Source organism: Sus scrofa, chromosome 8, assembly GCF_054392235.1.
Source record: "Sus scrofa isolate SSC_HxYL_T2T_F1_AM1 chromosome 8, Sscrofa_HxYL_maternal_Yorkshire_Landrace_v2.0, whole genome shotgun sequence".
Taxonomy (NCBI): domain Eukaryota; kingdom Metazoa; phylum Chordata; class Mammalia; order Artiodactyla; family Suidae; genus Sus; species Sus scrofa.
The window spans coordinates 122263450-122278559 of NC_139390.1; the positions used below are offsets into that span (position 1 = coordinate 122263450).

The 15110-nt window shown below is 41.4% G+C and overlaps 1 protein-coding gene across 12 annotated transcripts in view; it reads right to left on the reverse strand.

Moving 5' to 3' along the window:
- Positions 1-279: 279 nt before the first annotated feature.
- The window catches only part of NPNT (nephronectin), an 80034-nt gene continuing 65203 nt past the window's right edge, over positions 280-15110 (reverse strand). For all 12 annotated transcript variants that reach the window (XM_021101706.2, XM_021101704.2, XM_021101705.2 and 9 more), the window contains 4 exons: positions 13641-13727; positions 12801-12899; positions 4362-4618; positions 280-2973 (listed from right to left, as the gene is read on the reverse strand). In XM_021101706.2, coding sequence (XP_020957365.1) covers positions 2863-2973; positions 4362-4618; positions 12801-12899; positions 13641-13727 — 554 coding nt within the window. In that variant the 3' untranslated portion in view covers positions 280-2862. The remainder of the gene's footprint in view (positions 2974-4361; positions 4619-12800; positions 12900-13640; positions 13728-15110) is intronic.

A 15110-nucleotide genomic window follows, 5' to 3' on the forward strand; every position in this document is an offset into this window, starting at 1 on the left:
TTTGAGGCAGTTTACAACTAAATGACATGAGGAAACATAACTAAAGCAATTTGCTGAGCTATCACACGTTACAGTGATCTTCTGATCTCTCTGCCTGTGTGTGCTGATGAAAAGTCTCATTTTTTTAACCTAGAAAGCTTAATTATGTGTTAATATCTTTGACTCCAATCTTATAAATGGCTACTATGAATGGTTTTTGTGAAAAATCAAATTACCTCAATAATTCTTACAGTTTAAGGAAAAAACTCAAAACAAGAAACAGATAACTAGTATTAAGTGTTTTAATTTACAAAGAAATTCTTTTTATTTGGCTGTTTGGAAAACCACTAACATTTTTCACGTTAGAAAACATTAAATAATAAACAAGATGTTATACAGTACTTTGGATAACTTCTTCCATCAGTGTAGTGCAATGTATTATTGGCACCTAAAAGTGAAATTTTCTGTTTTCCCCTTTCATCTTCGGTTGTGCAGTTAATATGACCAAAAAGGAAATGAATCATTAGAAATGGATCTAAGGCCATATTTTCTGGCCCTTACTCAAAGGCTTACTGATTTATAGTCCCCCTCTGGCCCTGCCTCCACCAAGTTAAATGATGAAAGACATCCTATTGTATCTATTGTTCCAAAAATAATACCATTTGGGAGATTCCAATCACTCAGAGAAACCTGTATCATTAGGTGAAGGGAAGGTCCTGGCAGTGGTGGTAGGCATGGCCCTCTTTTTCAGTAGCCAAGTTAAGCTGTCAACACACATTGCAGAGGGAATGAACCAAATAAAAATCTCTCTAAACTGTGTTCTTTGATAGGGTCTCTTTAAAAATCTGAAATATCATCCCTTTCGCAACTGAAAGGGTTACACCTTTACCAAGCAAAAAAAAATACATATACTACACATTAGGATCTTATTGAGATACTAAAATATCTATCCATCATACTCTTTGCAATAAAGAGATTTTTAATTTTGTCTTTCTTTTTTTTCTTTTTAATACTGCTAGGTTTGCCATAAAGGGGGAGACATTTTAGTGAGCTCAGCATTTGGTAGATTTTGATTGCTCTCCATTAGGAGGCCGCATGGGAAATAACCTGAATTAGACCTTAGTCTAGTCCAAGTTACCTAGTTCTGGAGATTTTCATGATATAGGAATAGGAGCAAAACATCTTTGGGGAGATTCTGTAATCTGTTATGCTACCTTGAGGTAAGAACATCGTTAACCATCTTAAATAGAAAAATGATCACATTTTTTTAAAGCCTCAAAAAAATTTCATTTTTAAACAAAGGATTCTAATTTAACAACTGTCCCTGCCAGGAAATGTTCCCTCACACTCCAGTCTGAGCCTGTTTCCTCTTGTTCTATTCTTAGTGCATATGGAGAACAGCTGGTCGCCGTCCTCTCTGTACCCACCCTTCATATACTTGAAAACCAGCAATGGTTTGCCCCTCAGTCTTCTCTTCTCCACGCTGAATAATCCCAGTTCCTTTACTTTTTCATCATAGATCTTTTTTTCCAACCCTTTAATCATCTTTGTGACTCCTGGCAAAAACAGCAGAAAATATTTTGATTATTTAATCAGAAATCAGCCTCAGGAAAAAATGGCCTTTTAAAACTTAGGTATTTGTTAATGTAAAGGTAAAACCTGCAGGGAGGAAATAAAGCTGGGGGCTCACGGGTCTTAAGAATGCCAATCTTGTCCCGTTGACTCTAGTATGAATCCCATTCCAGCACATCCGGTGCCTCAAAGCATGGGACCTGCTTCCTGTCCCATCCTGACACAATACGTAAGTTATGATCTAGATCTGCCTAGATTTACACTGATTTAAAAATTAGTATGAAAATCTGTTTCAACGGAGCTGCCCCACACCCTGCTTCCATAAACAGAATCTTTCCTCTGAAACAACGAGAACTTTCATAAAGCTTCTGATGGATTACCAGAAAGAGCCAGGCTGTTAGGGTAAGAGCTGTTGGTTTTAAAGTGTAACCTGAAACGGTGAGAGTTTTATATGTTAACTGCAGTTTCCTGTCTTGAGCTGTCTACTATCCTTTGCAGTGACCAAACTCAAGGCCATTAAAACATTCATCCCCTTACTACCGCAACTCGACAACCTCTGCCAATTTTCTCATGGAACTGGATGACAATCCACTGTGTATTTTTTAACTTGAGAGATCACAAGCTGCCTTTCCCCTTGCAACTAGAGTTTGCAAATATTAGGAACATGGAACTATTTTAATATCCATAGCACATATACACAGAACACAGGACTACTGATGAGGGATTACGTGCCCACTCTACATAACTATCTTTAAGAGAAAAATACAGGTAACAAGAACAAAGGCATCGCCACGTGTTCCACACCCTTCTTCTATAAAGTGAAGGCAGTAAAAGTCAGTGTTCAGGTCAGACCAGAACTAACAAAGTGGAGAGGAGAAACCAATTTCACAAGCACATTGTACAACGCATTTTAGGCAAAGTCAATACTACTCATGGTACAACACTGAACAAATAACAGAATGGCCATTTGCACAGATTTCTTTTGAAAACTTCTCCCATAATTAGCTACAAGGAACACCCTGTAACCAGGATGAAGGATAGTATAGGTCACCCATGCCAAAGGCTTTCTTCAAAGAGATTCAGGAAGGAAGGTAACACCCAAAGATGGCTTTGGATGCGTCTAGAGATGCCCCCCTGTATTTCAAGGAGGGTGTCACTGTTCATTGGGATTGCACAAAAGCAGGCCAGCAAGATGTGGGTCACCCACCAGACTTTCTCCTGACCCACTCTTCCTCTAGGCCTGATAAGGGGGAGGAGAGGACAGGAAGTGAATATCGGAAAAAGAAAAGGGAGCAACACGGGGGTTCATTGCTAGTTCTGGAGTTGCTCGCGTTCTTCAGTGCAGTGGCCTTTTCTCAAGCTCACATCATCCAATGCAATCTCCCCAGTGTGACCACGCCTTTTTTCACCTTTGAAGATGACCTAGGGAGAGAATGCATACACTGGTCAAGCCTCCTCTGCCCCTTTCCAATTCCTGCTCATTTAGCAAAATAAAGGCAAACTTGCCCCAAACTAAATAATAAACGTACTTAACAGAAGGACAGACTAGCCAGAGTTGCCAGTGTTACCTGAGGCTTGCCTTTTGGTTGAAACTTGATAGTCATCAGTAAACTGTTAATCGGACCGCATTACCCAGAATCAGTTCATCTCTAAAAAGTCATGCTGAATGATAGACTACTTCCATTTAGGAATGATTATCAAGTGGACACATTTGTCAGAGATTACCAAGGTCAGAAGTAAAGTGTGTGATGGAATATGAAGTGGCAGAAATTAGGAGCCAAAGATCTGAAAGATCATAATCACGCAGCCTGTCTTACATGTTCTCTAGTTCCTCTTCCCAGTTAATACAGTTTTGTTGCCTAAAATAGAATAGGACCAAACACCCCAATTCAATCATGTTGTTTCACTTATGTAAAACTTGTTTGTGTTTTATCTTCTGTAGAGCATGCTTGCGCCTTTAAAAACAGAAACCTACGTTATGATGTGACATGACTGACTTTGTATCGCCCAACAATGTAAAAATGAAGAAAAATTTAAAAACAAACAAACAAATAATAAAACAGACTCCAAGACTCTGGTCATGGAGTCTATCCTTTCTTTTTAAAAACAGTTGCTAGACACTGTACCTCTAGGTATAGAGTGAGACTTCCCTAATATGTTTTATAATTACTGACATAAAAGAAGACACGTTTTCCAAATACGTTCACTATCTCAACGGGGTGTTATAGATCATTTTATTGCCATTTATGACTTGATTACTTAAGATAAAATTTATATATTCAATCAAAGCTTTTCCCACATCCTGGCCTGAAGAGAATAATTCTTTCCAAACATATTGTTCTGGTTCCCACCCAAGGCTGCTTAACCATGATCTCTGAGGCAAAGGGGAAAAAAAGGACTTTAAAGAAACACTTCAAAAAAGAAAAAAAGAAAAAAAAAAACACACCACCTTCGTGTAACTCTCATGGTGGTCAAAGTTTGAAGTATGAGGGGTTTGAGGAAAAGGAAAAGCGGGTACGGTTAAGCCCACCTCCACCCCCCCCCCACCCTTTGAAGATTTTTTTCTCACTTTTGCAACTCCGAAATTTTTTTTTCCATTAAACATAGAGGCTGTTCGCCAGGGTGGTCAGAGGTTGCAACGGAAAAGGGACAAAGGGATCACAGAAAGAGGCAACGCGGGGGGTCGCCACGCTGGGAAAAAGCCCTGGCGATGTGTCTGCATGGAGAGAGCAAGGCTTCCAGTGCCACCCTGGAAGCCTCCTCTGAAAGGACAGCTCCCGGTGCGCCTCCTGGGCGCTCGGTCTACTTACGCTCTTGACGTCAGCCCCTCGCAAGGTGATGTGCGTTTGCCTCCAGCCATGGCCACCATTTCTTCCCCACAGGGCTGCTCCGTGGGCACCGTGTTTTCTCACAAACACCTGGAGCGTGCCGGAGTGCAGCCCCGTCACCTTGTGCCTGAACGACAGGCACAGGTCCCCTGAGTGCAGGAGGTGGCCGAGAGGGAGCAGCAGGCGAGCGGCCCGTCCCGCCGGGCCTTTGGCTGCCGAGACTGTCAGGTACTGTCCACCTGCAGGGGAAGAGCAGGGCCGTGTGTGTGCGCCGTTGTCCCTTCCGGCACGACAGTGGGGACGGGAGGTTTACCCCTCTCGCTTTAGGAAACTTCAGACCGTGACAGTCATTTGCAGAGAATTCGGATTTTTGAAGGAGAAAAATAGGACATTTTCTTGCTGTCTTAAATTCTGTGGTTCTGTATTTGCAGAAAATGCTCCCTTGGCTCAGGGGACTATAGATTATGCCACAGACACAGTAATTAGTACTCCTAACACTATGAATATTCTCAGTTAAATAAGATCAGACACAGACACATTTAGCAACTCCCGATCCTCGTGGACATAGGACTAGACTGTCTCACGGGCTGGCTGGTAGGGTGGTTGACCTAAGTTGCCGGGAAGAATTTTATAGGTGGATTTTCTACCTCCAAGCAATAGAGCAGATGGTGATTTAAAGGGGCTCTAGATCTGTTTCTTCTCTCCTCACTTAAAAAAATCTCTAAAGAGAGAAGGATCCTTTAAAAATGCGTTGACTGTGCTTCTCTCACCTCAAAAAGATGCAGAAGTGTTCTGGAAACCTGCCACATCTTTCCAGAGCATCAATATTATTTGGAGCTAAGTAGTTTAAAACACTTACTACATAAAAAACAAACCCATAACAATATGATTCATAAATCTTCTATTACACATACAGGAATACAAAATGTGAACAAAAACTTTCCCTTTGCAAAGGGCATGCTGAAGCCTTGGATCCCTAGAGCTACAGAGTTTGCTTCCCCTATTGTTAGAAGAACTACAATTAAGGGGAAGGAAAAAAAGTTTGAGCAGCAGTTAAGTGGGGGATGCTGCTGCACAAGAGAGAGAAAGTTCTAAGCAGTACTTTGAAACTCAAGACAAATGCCATTCCCCTCAGGCTGTTTTACTGCAGTCTACTGGAACACGCTGTATGTCTCAACACGGGCTTACCTACAGGAGAAATGTGGTTGGAATGCTGAACACGTGTGTCTGTTTTGCTAGAACCTCCACTTATTTTTCATTGAAAAGAGAAACCATCATTTCGTCTGCTTCATCTGTACAAGACATGAGGAGATCGGGGTGTCCTACTCTTCAAGTGACTTCACCTCTGTCAAGTCCCTCCAAGCCTCCTCCAAAGGCCCAAGTAGGTGATGTGTGGGTACCTGTGAAGTGCCAGGCACATCACATCTGTGCCAGTGCTCTGCAGGGACCATCGCATTTAACCCTGTTAACAAGCCTTTGAAGCGAACACCTGTTCGCTTCTGCATCTGCAAAAGAAGCCTAAGGCTTTGAGAGGTGAAGTCATCCAAGGTGTAAGGGCCAGCCAGTGACTGGCAGAGGAAGGGTTTGAGGTGAGAACTGCCTGAACCCCTATTTGGCACAGGTTTACACGTTTCTCTCCCTCAAGAGACTGTAAACTCTTTGATGGCAGAACCAACTTTTCCCCCAATGCACCCCATTACATTCCCAGCATATGGCAGCAGTTTAATGCCATTTGTTGAATCAATGATGTTTCCAAAATAAAGCAAACTACAGAGAAATAGACCCCTTGAGTCATGTACTCGACTCACCAAAAACAAACACAGGGTTTTTTTTGTACTCCTTTCTGCCCTGATTTTCCCTAAATAAAATCCAAACAATATTTTGAGCCAAAATATTTAGATGGATTTTAAATGTCTCTCCATAAATCAGCTTTTGAATCACAGGTATTCCAGTTAAAACTAAGATATAAGGCTGTTACAGTTAACCTGCAAGTTGTAAGAAAACCAGGATTATCTTAAATCCCTGTGGAATGTATACTAATATCACTTCACTCGATGCTGCCTGCAACAAGACAACCTAGCAAAACCCAAGGCATCCTAATAAAAGAGCCATACAGTCCTTTTATACAGATATTGAAAGCTCTATAAATGAGGCTACAGTTGCACTTCCCCTGCAGAGCTGTTCTGTGGCCACCAGGTTTTTTGACTGATGTTATTTTTACCACAGAGAATTCTTTCCCTTTTTAATAAACTGAAATATTACGAAGTTGGAAGAATTGCTAAGGGACAAAACTGATTTAGCACTCCAAACAAATTACCTGCTAAATAAAAATTTCATTTCTGATTCCAAAATATTGTTTAAATATAAAATTACACTAAATATGGATTCAATTTAAAGCATCACCATATTGAAAGTTGTTTCTTTTGATAAATGATAGAGGCTATAAAACTCGTCAGAAATAAAGGCAATAAAATTTTAATTTATTAATTACCTGTTAACCATGGGGTCAGAAAATGAGAGAATTGCAGTGATTAATTTGTATTTTTTGGCCTATTTGAGAAACCAGCCCAAGTAGAACTAAGATAATTATGGTTTGCTAGTGTTTACCCCTCAAATGGAAATACCTTCATTTTTTTTTTTCTAATAAAAGAAGTAGTGCATGCCTCTTGCAGGAAAAAAAAAAAGAGACAACAGAACATAAAAAATTAAGTAAAGCATAATCCTCAAACCCAGAGATAATTACTAACATTTTGGTTTCTGAACTTTTCTTGTATTCCTATGTAAATACATGCACACAAAAGTACATGACTGTGAACATTTTTTGCAGTGTTATAACTTGCTTTTTTCATAAACATACCCCAGCTATTTTCTCTATCAACAAATATTTTTCAGACATGCAAGTATGTCATTAATAATTTAGCCAGTGTAGGCTTCCAAATGTTCATTTAAGAAAATATGGAGTAGTAAGACAGGCAAAAAGTTAAATACTTGCAACACATGAAAAAAAGGCCCGCTTTCCTTTTTACATGAAGAACTTTTACAAATTAATAAAAAGAACACAAAAGAAAAATAAATGACAATGACCAAAAAAATGACCTTTACATGTATGACAAGATGGTAAATTTTTCACAGTAAAGGCAAATTAAAATGAGATGTCATCTATAAGTTCGGCAAAAATAAAAAAAAAATTGCTTAATAGGATCTACGTGGGGGTTGGTTCTTAGAGTTTGTAGGAGCATAAATTGCTTCAACCACTATGAAGGGTATTTTAGTAAAATCTATCAAAATTCAAATTGCAGAGTCTCTTGGACCTGGCAGTTCTACATCTAGGAATTTATCCTACAGATGTATGTAAACATATTTGAAATGATATCTGCACAAGGTTACTTAACTGCAGTATTGTCTGAACTAACAAAATGCTGGTAACAACCAAATGTTCCTCAGTGGATGGCTGGTTAGTTACATTTAAGGAGTCACCAGGAGTTCTCTTGTGGCACAGTGGGTTAAGGATCTAGCATTGTCACTGTGCGGCCTGGGTCTCTGCTGTGGCACTGGTTCATTCCCTGGCCTGGGAACTTCCACATGCACAGCCAAAATAATAGTAATAAAAAAAAAAAAAAACCCATAAGGAGAGCCATTAATGAGAATGAAGGTGTCCCGCTGTACATACTGATAGAGGACAATCTTCAACGAAACTCACTAATACTATTTCAATGGTAACTCTGGGCCAGGGACTGCTTTAAATGCTTTACACATGTTTAGTAGACACTATTGATTACCCCATTTAAGCAGCTTGCTCAAGATCAAAGCTTGGAAGTGGTGGTGCTGGGTTTCAGCCCAGGCTTTCTGGCTTCAAAGTCCATACTCAAGTTAACTCTTAAGATAATGTCGTTGCAGAAGCAAGGTACAGAAGAGGGGCCTCTTGTGTGGAAAAATACATCTCCAAAAAGGTAACCGAGAAACTGGCTGCATCTGGGGAAGGCAACTAGAAGCCAGGGCTGGAAGGGAGCTTTTATTTTCACCGTTGATTTGTTTTTCCATTTTTAGGTATTTCATGGACTTCAAATAATGTTTTTTTTAATGCCACAATAGACATGTGTGTATGTACATGCTGGCATATTTGTTATATATTTGAATTAATTCCCTGTAACTATCGGGAGCAAGACTGGGTGTTGAGTCAGTTGCCTTTAACTCTTGATCCCCAGAGATTAGGGTTCCAGGAAAAGGGCCTCACGCTCACCTTTAGCCTTTGATAGCACAAAAGAAGAGCATGTGTTTAGGGCCAGAGCTACAAGGCTGTTGCACATCACCCCCGGCCGTCAGGAGCACAATTTTCCAATCCCTAGAGGATGGATTAATTTCACTATCTCACAATTAAGTTCAAGCCTGAATGTGATGACGAACCTAATGAGCACTGGGAAGGGGAGCCAGTAAATGCACTTATTTTGCAGCTGTTTCTCAAAGTTGTAAGTTTGTTTAACGGAGGTTCTTCGTAGAGATATTATTGTATAAGAATATTTGCACATCTCGATCTTGGATAAGAAATGCACTACATCAAAATCAGTCAGAACCATGGCAATCCAAACATATGCTCCTTTACAAATCTTATAATCTATATGGAAACAAGCAATTCATTCGGTAATTAGAATAAGATACAACAACTCATTAAATTCCTTGTAATATTCTCTGACCTTAGCCTGTAAGATGCACACACAACCTCACCTGAACTTCCATGAAGAAAAACAAGCAAAGAAAGTAACTTTGTTAGTATTTGTCCATCTGTATATGTGAGTCTGTATATGTGAGTCTGTACATGGTTAGAATTCCCTGGCATGTTCTAGAAAGTCTACCTGCAATTCCACCCTGACATGTGCTATGCCCTCCTACCCTTTCTTCTCTCTGCCATCTTTGGCCTCCCATCCTTTTTCCAAGCCAGAAACCTGCTCACTGAGCTCCTTGGACTACCTGGCACATTCCATTCTGAGCCAGAGGCTCCAAGAGCTGGTGTAAGAGGCTTTTTAATCCAACCCTTGTCCAGTTCTCAAAACAACATCTTGTCATATGTCACCCAGGCAAACATCTCTACTGACAGAGAGCTCCCTACTTCCACGGCTGCCTGATCTCTCTTTAGACAGCTCTGACTACAGAAAAGACCTCTGGAAGGGAACAAAAATCGATCCCCCTGTTGTTTTTACCTACTGACCCAACTTCTCAGCCCCCTGTGGTCACAGAACAACTGACACATGTTGTCAGTCATGCATTTGAAAAGCTGCCCTGCTCCATTGTTCGCCAGGCTAAACAGTTCTGGGTTTTTCCCCTGTTTTTCTGCAGCCTTTGAGATGCCTTTCCATCCAGGTCATTCTCTTCCCAGTGACCTACAATTACCTCTCTTCTTCTCAAACTGGAAAGAACCCACCAACGTGTGTTTTCCATGTTGGAAAAAATACCAATTTCTATGGAAGTGACCCAGCTTTTTGGCAGCAATGACAGAGCATTCACACATACTGATTTTATCACCCACCAAAACTCTATAAAGTCTTTCACGCCTACTGCTAAGGCACATCTTCTCTCTCCCACGGCTGTGCAGGTGGTTTCTAGACCACGAGCTTTACCTTGCATTCAGCCCCAGGAGATTCCACCCTCTCAAGTGTGCCCCACTGATCTACTCTTTCGGATGATTTCTCCTCTGGTTTTAAGTCACCCACCGATTGGCTAGTATGCTGACAATATCCAATACATCCAAGTTGGCGGTAAAAGCCTGGAGCAAACTCAGAAGAGCATCCTTGCGGGACCAGGGCCAATCACCAGAAGCTCTCCAGTCATCCAAGCAGCCACCACTTCCTGTCAATTTGTTCCGTATTATCGCAGCCAAATGACCGTTTCCAACCTTTTGTCTACAATGCCACTGCCAGTTTTCTTCTCATTTTTTGATCAGAGGGCAAGTGGATTTGGGGTCACAACAACTTTAAACATTTATGTGATGAATAGTGTTGCAAATTGGTTCTCAAAAATAACATGTAAATTCTAAAATCAGCTATTTTACATAGACTGTCTGTAGAGCAGTACAATGAATTCTTCTCTGAGTTTAGCATGAATTACTCTCCCTGGGGTGCCTTATGCGACGGAGTTATTCACTATCACCGTGAACATTATTCACCACCCTATCAGACGTGGTTGCTAAAGATCCTTCCTTCAGTAGCAAACGTCTCCAGGTCAGCGGTCACTCAAATCTACAGGCCTGAGATCTGTTATTCAGATCGTGTACACTAGCCCAGCACACAGAGGCCAGACTGGATAGTGAAAACCCCAGAATAATGCTGCAGACGCTCTGGCACTGAACCTCCCAGGTGGCTGCACGGGCAGCACAGAGGGGCCTGGCCCAGAAGTCCATTCTTTGGCTCTGTGGCCTTAAGACACTGCTGCAACTTCTGGGCCTTTGTGAAACAAAAACACTATTACCTGCTTCACAGGGCAGATGAGGGACGTAAACAAAATGGAGATGATGAATGAGTCAGGACTATAGTAGGTATTAAATACATGTTGGTTTTTCCCTTATTCACAGGTATCTGTGACATTAATAATGATGTCCTGCTCAGAATTAACCTTAAATAAGTGACAGGGTGAACACAAAAGTGAGAATGAGAGAGATGACACTGTGCGGGGGGGAGTAGAGGTGGCATTAAAAATTATAGTTAAATCTAAAAACTTATTGGAATTTATTGGATATTCATTTTGTAAAAGCTTACCTCGAATTTTCATTTTTTAGTATCTGTACCATTTTGATCTTAGGGGCTCTAACGAATATATTTTTGCACTGTCTTTCATAGCTTGCTACTCAAAATGTGCATCAAAGATGAGCCCCAAAAGTATCCCCAAGGAGCGTTTGGGAAATGCATCAAAATCTACATGTTAGCAGGGCCCCCAGCTGATTCATATGCACACTGAAAGTTGAGAAGAACTGGTTTAACACAGCATATCCTTCCTCAAGTTAATTTTTATATGTTTTGTGCTCTATGTACCTGGGATGGGATGTAGGAACTACGCTTTCAAAACAAAGAACATACTTTTCTTCATGCCTCATGTCCTTCATTTTTTTTTTTTTTTTTTTATCTTTTGTCTTTCTAGGGCCACACCTGCAGCATATGAAGGTTCCCAGGCTAGGGGCTAACTGCAGCTATAGCTGCCGGCCTATGCCACAGCCACAGCAACGCAGGCTCCCAGCCGCATCTGTGACCTATACCACAGCTCACGGCAACACTGGACCCTTGGCCCACTGAGCGCGGCCAGGGATCAAACCTGCAACCTCATAGTTCCTAGTCGGATTCATTTCTGTTGAGCCACAGTGGGAACTCCATGTCTTTAATTCTTAAGTCTAGAATTAAGCGTATAAAAAAGAAAAAAGAAACCAAACTCCTCACCCTTCCATTCAGTTAGTCTCAGCCATAAAAGATTTAAGTGCTGAAGGGAGGGGAAAAAAACGACAGTAACATGTAGCTTTATTTCCTGACACGACAATAAAACATCTTGTAAATTCTGAAACTTTAAGAAGTATATCATTTAAAAGTCTGTTTATTTTCCAAAGGAGTATGTTTAAATCTACCTTTCTGATATTCTCTCTTGTGGAATAAGTGGTGGTAATTTTTAACTAAGTTCTCCAGCAACCAAATTAGACTGTCATTTTTTTTTTTCAGAGAGATATTCACAAATTCACAGAAATTTCCACTGTCTCCTTCTACTATGTCTTTCAAGAAAAAAAAAAAAAAAAGACATAACTGAGAAAACAACCAGCTGGAGTTCCTATTGTGGCTCAGCTGCTTAAGAACCTGACTGGTATCCACAAGGACACAGGTTCGATCCCTGGCCTTGCTCAGTGGGTTAGGTATCCAGTGCTGCTGTGAGCTGTGGTGTAGGTCACAGACTTGGCTTGGATCTGGAATGGCTGTGGCTGTGGTGTAGGCCAGCAGCTGCAACTCCAACTCGACCCCTACCCTGGGAACTTTCATATGCTGCAGGTGTGGCCCTAAAAATTAAAAACAAAGGAAAAAACAGCCAAGGATGCTTATGATGGCTTCCGGACTGCTGTATTACTTTTACCCTTGGGCATGAGGCACTACAAATAACTTGAAAATTGAATATTAGAATGGGTCTACATGTTTTACATTTACCAGGCTTTTTTTTTTTTTTTGAGAGAGAGAAATTAGCTGGTCTTTTAATAAACACCTGTCTACCTATAATTCTAATTGATGGCTAGCAAATTCAGTTCACCTATAAACTGGAAGATGAATGCTGGACAAGCCTTCTTTACCCTCTCTATTAAGTAAACCCAGAGCCATGTTAGTGTCCTTGACTAGCAGAAATGGGGTCCTCAGAGAGGATCCACCTGAAATGCGTACCAGGGTTAAGTTAAACAAATGGTTTTACCTGCTGGATCCCTCACTGGTTCCCAGTGCAAGTCACTGTCTTTTTCCCGGATCCATCCACAAAGCCCATGGTCAAAATTACAGCTGTGTATCAGAACCCCTGCAAGGAAATGACCAGAAAGATGAGGAGACCACAAGCCCAACAGCTAACAACAAAAACAAATTTGTGCACTAGGGCTACAAGTGTCCAATCCACACCTAACTGTCCCCTAGAACGTCTCTCCATGAGATTACAAGGAAATAGCAGGAATCCTCTCTCAGCACAATTGTGCATGAGTGCTCAGCTGTAAACATAGAACACAGAGTCATCGCCAAATTATGACCCTGTTACATCGTCACTTACGAAGTATGATTTCCTCCTCATCTTAAGTGCTGCTTTACTGTTTTTTTAAAAGAAGATAATGACGATTCGCTATTTTTGCTCAACTTATTTAACTACAGAGGAAGCCAAGTTATAAAAAAAAAAGTCTGATTTTCCCAGATATAACCAGTCTACAATTTAAAAGTTTGGAGTTCCCATTGTGGCGCAGTGGTTAACGAATCCGACTAGGAACCAGGAGGTTGCGGGTTCGGTCCCTGGCCTTGCTCAGCAGGTTAAGGATCCAGCGTTGCCGTGAGCTGTGGTGTAGGTTGCAGACGCAGCTCGGATCCTGCATTGCTGTGGCTCTGGTGTAGGCCGGTGGCTACAGCTCTGATTCGACCCCTAGCCTGGGAACCTCCATATGCCGCAGGAGTGGCCCAAAGAAATAGCAAAAAGACAAAAAAAAAAAAAAAAAGTTTCATGAAATGGAGGGAAACAATAAAACATCATCATAAAGGTACTAAGAATATGTATATCTACCTGGATCATCCTTTGCTTCATCATCTGCACTGACTCCTCTTTCAATTTCAAATACTTCAAACAAGTCATTTGAAGGCTGCCGTGGAACTGCAAGAGAGAGATGTATTTTGTTTCCATGCTGTATTGACAAAGAGGCATTACACTTGACAATGGGGCTGGGGGGAAGGACACAGGCACTTCACTCATCTAAAGAATCCAAAATGTTTCATTACATTTCACATGAAGATTCATGAAGTTTGTTCTGCAGAGATCTTGTACTGTAACATTTATCTGGGTACAATTTTTTTTTTGTCTTTTCTAGGGCCGCACCTGCGGCATATGGAGATTCCCAGGCTAGGGGTCGAATCGGAGCTGTAGCTGCCGGGCTGTGCCAGAACCACAGCAACGCAGGATCCAAGCCACGTCTGCAACCCACACTACAGCTCACAGCAATGCCAGATCCTTAACCCACTGAGGGAGGCCAGGGATCGAACCCGAAACCTCATGGTTCCTAGTCGGATTCGTTAACCACTGAGCCACGATGGGAACGCCTATCTGGGTACAATTTTTAAAACTGGGTTTCAAATGTTTCTAAAGTCCAACATGAAATACATTAAAAAGTCTTTATCTGGCAAATACATTAAAATACATTTTAAAACAGCTACCAATTTCTGGCAAAATATCACTATGAAATTCTAAAACTGGTCTCTATGAAAGATACATTATGAGCTCTAAATTAAGGCTGTTCCAGTGGGAAAAGGCCTGCCATCGCAGTGCAGTGAATGGTTTGATTTTTTTCCAACCAAAGCGTGGACTCCTCTCCAGTGAACTCTGCAGATGCTATGGCCTCCCGGCCTTAAGCAGGTTCCTTGGCTCCTTTAAGATCAAATCCAAGCTCCTTGGCGCAGACTTCACAACCCTCCCCCCCAAAACACACAACACTGTCCAAACATGCCATTCATTTTCACGTCTCCTGACCCTATCCCAGCTTGTTCCTGCTAATTAACCAGCCAAACTTCCCCTCTCTGTTCAAGGCCCAGCACAAATATCACCGCCTGGGTGAAAACTTTCATGCTCCAAGAGAATTAAATTCCTCCCCTTTGTACTCTGACGGCTCATGTTTGCATGCCTCTATTACATCTTTTATAAAGAATCGCAGTTATTTACACACACGTGTGTCTGTCCCTCTGCTGGTCTCTGAAGTCCTGGAGGGCATCAATCCTGTCTTATTCATGTGGCATTTCCGGGGCTTGACCTAGTGACAGGCACTCAATAAGTATTTACTGAATGAATGGGAAGATCCTGTCAGAAAGCCACGGACTTTGTCAGCCCTTTTCCTCAAATGAGACAAATGGGACAGAGCTTAAAAATACACTTTAAAAAGGGGATTCACAGAAATCAGTATTATTCATTAAATGTAGGTTTGATTGCCAGCCACATGTCAAGCACTGGGGCAGGTCCTGAGGAGAGAGAGTGAAAGAGACCAACAGG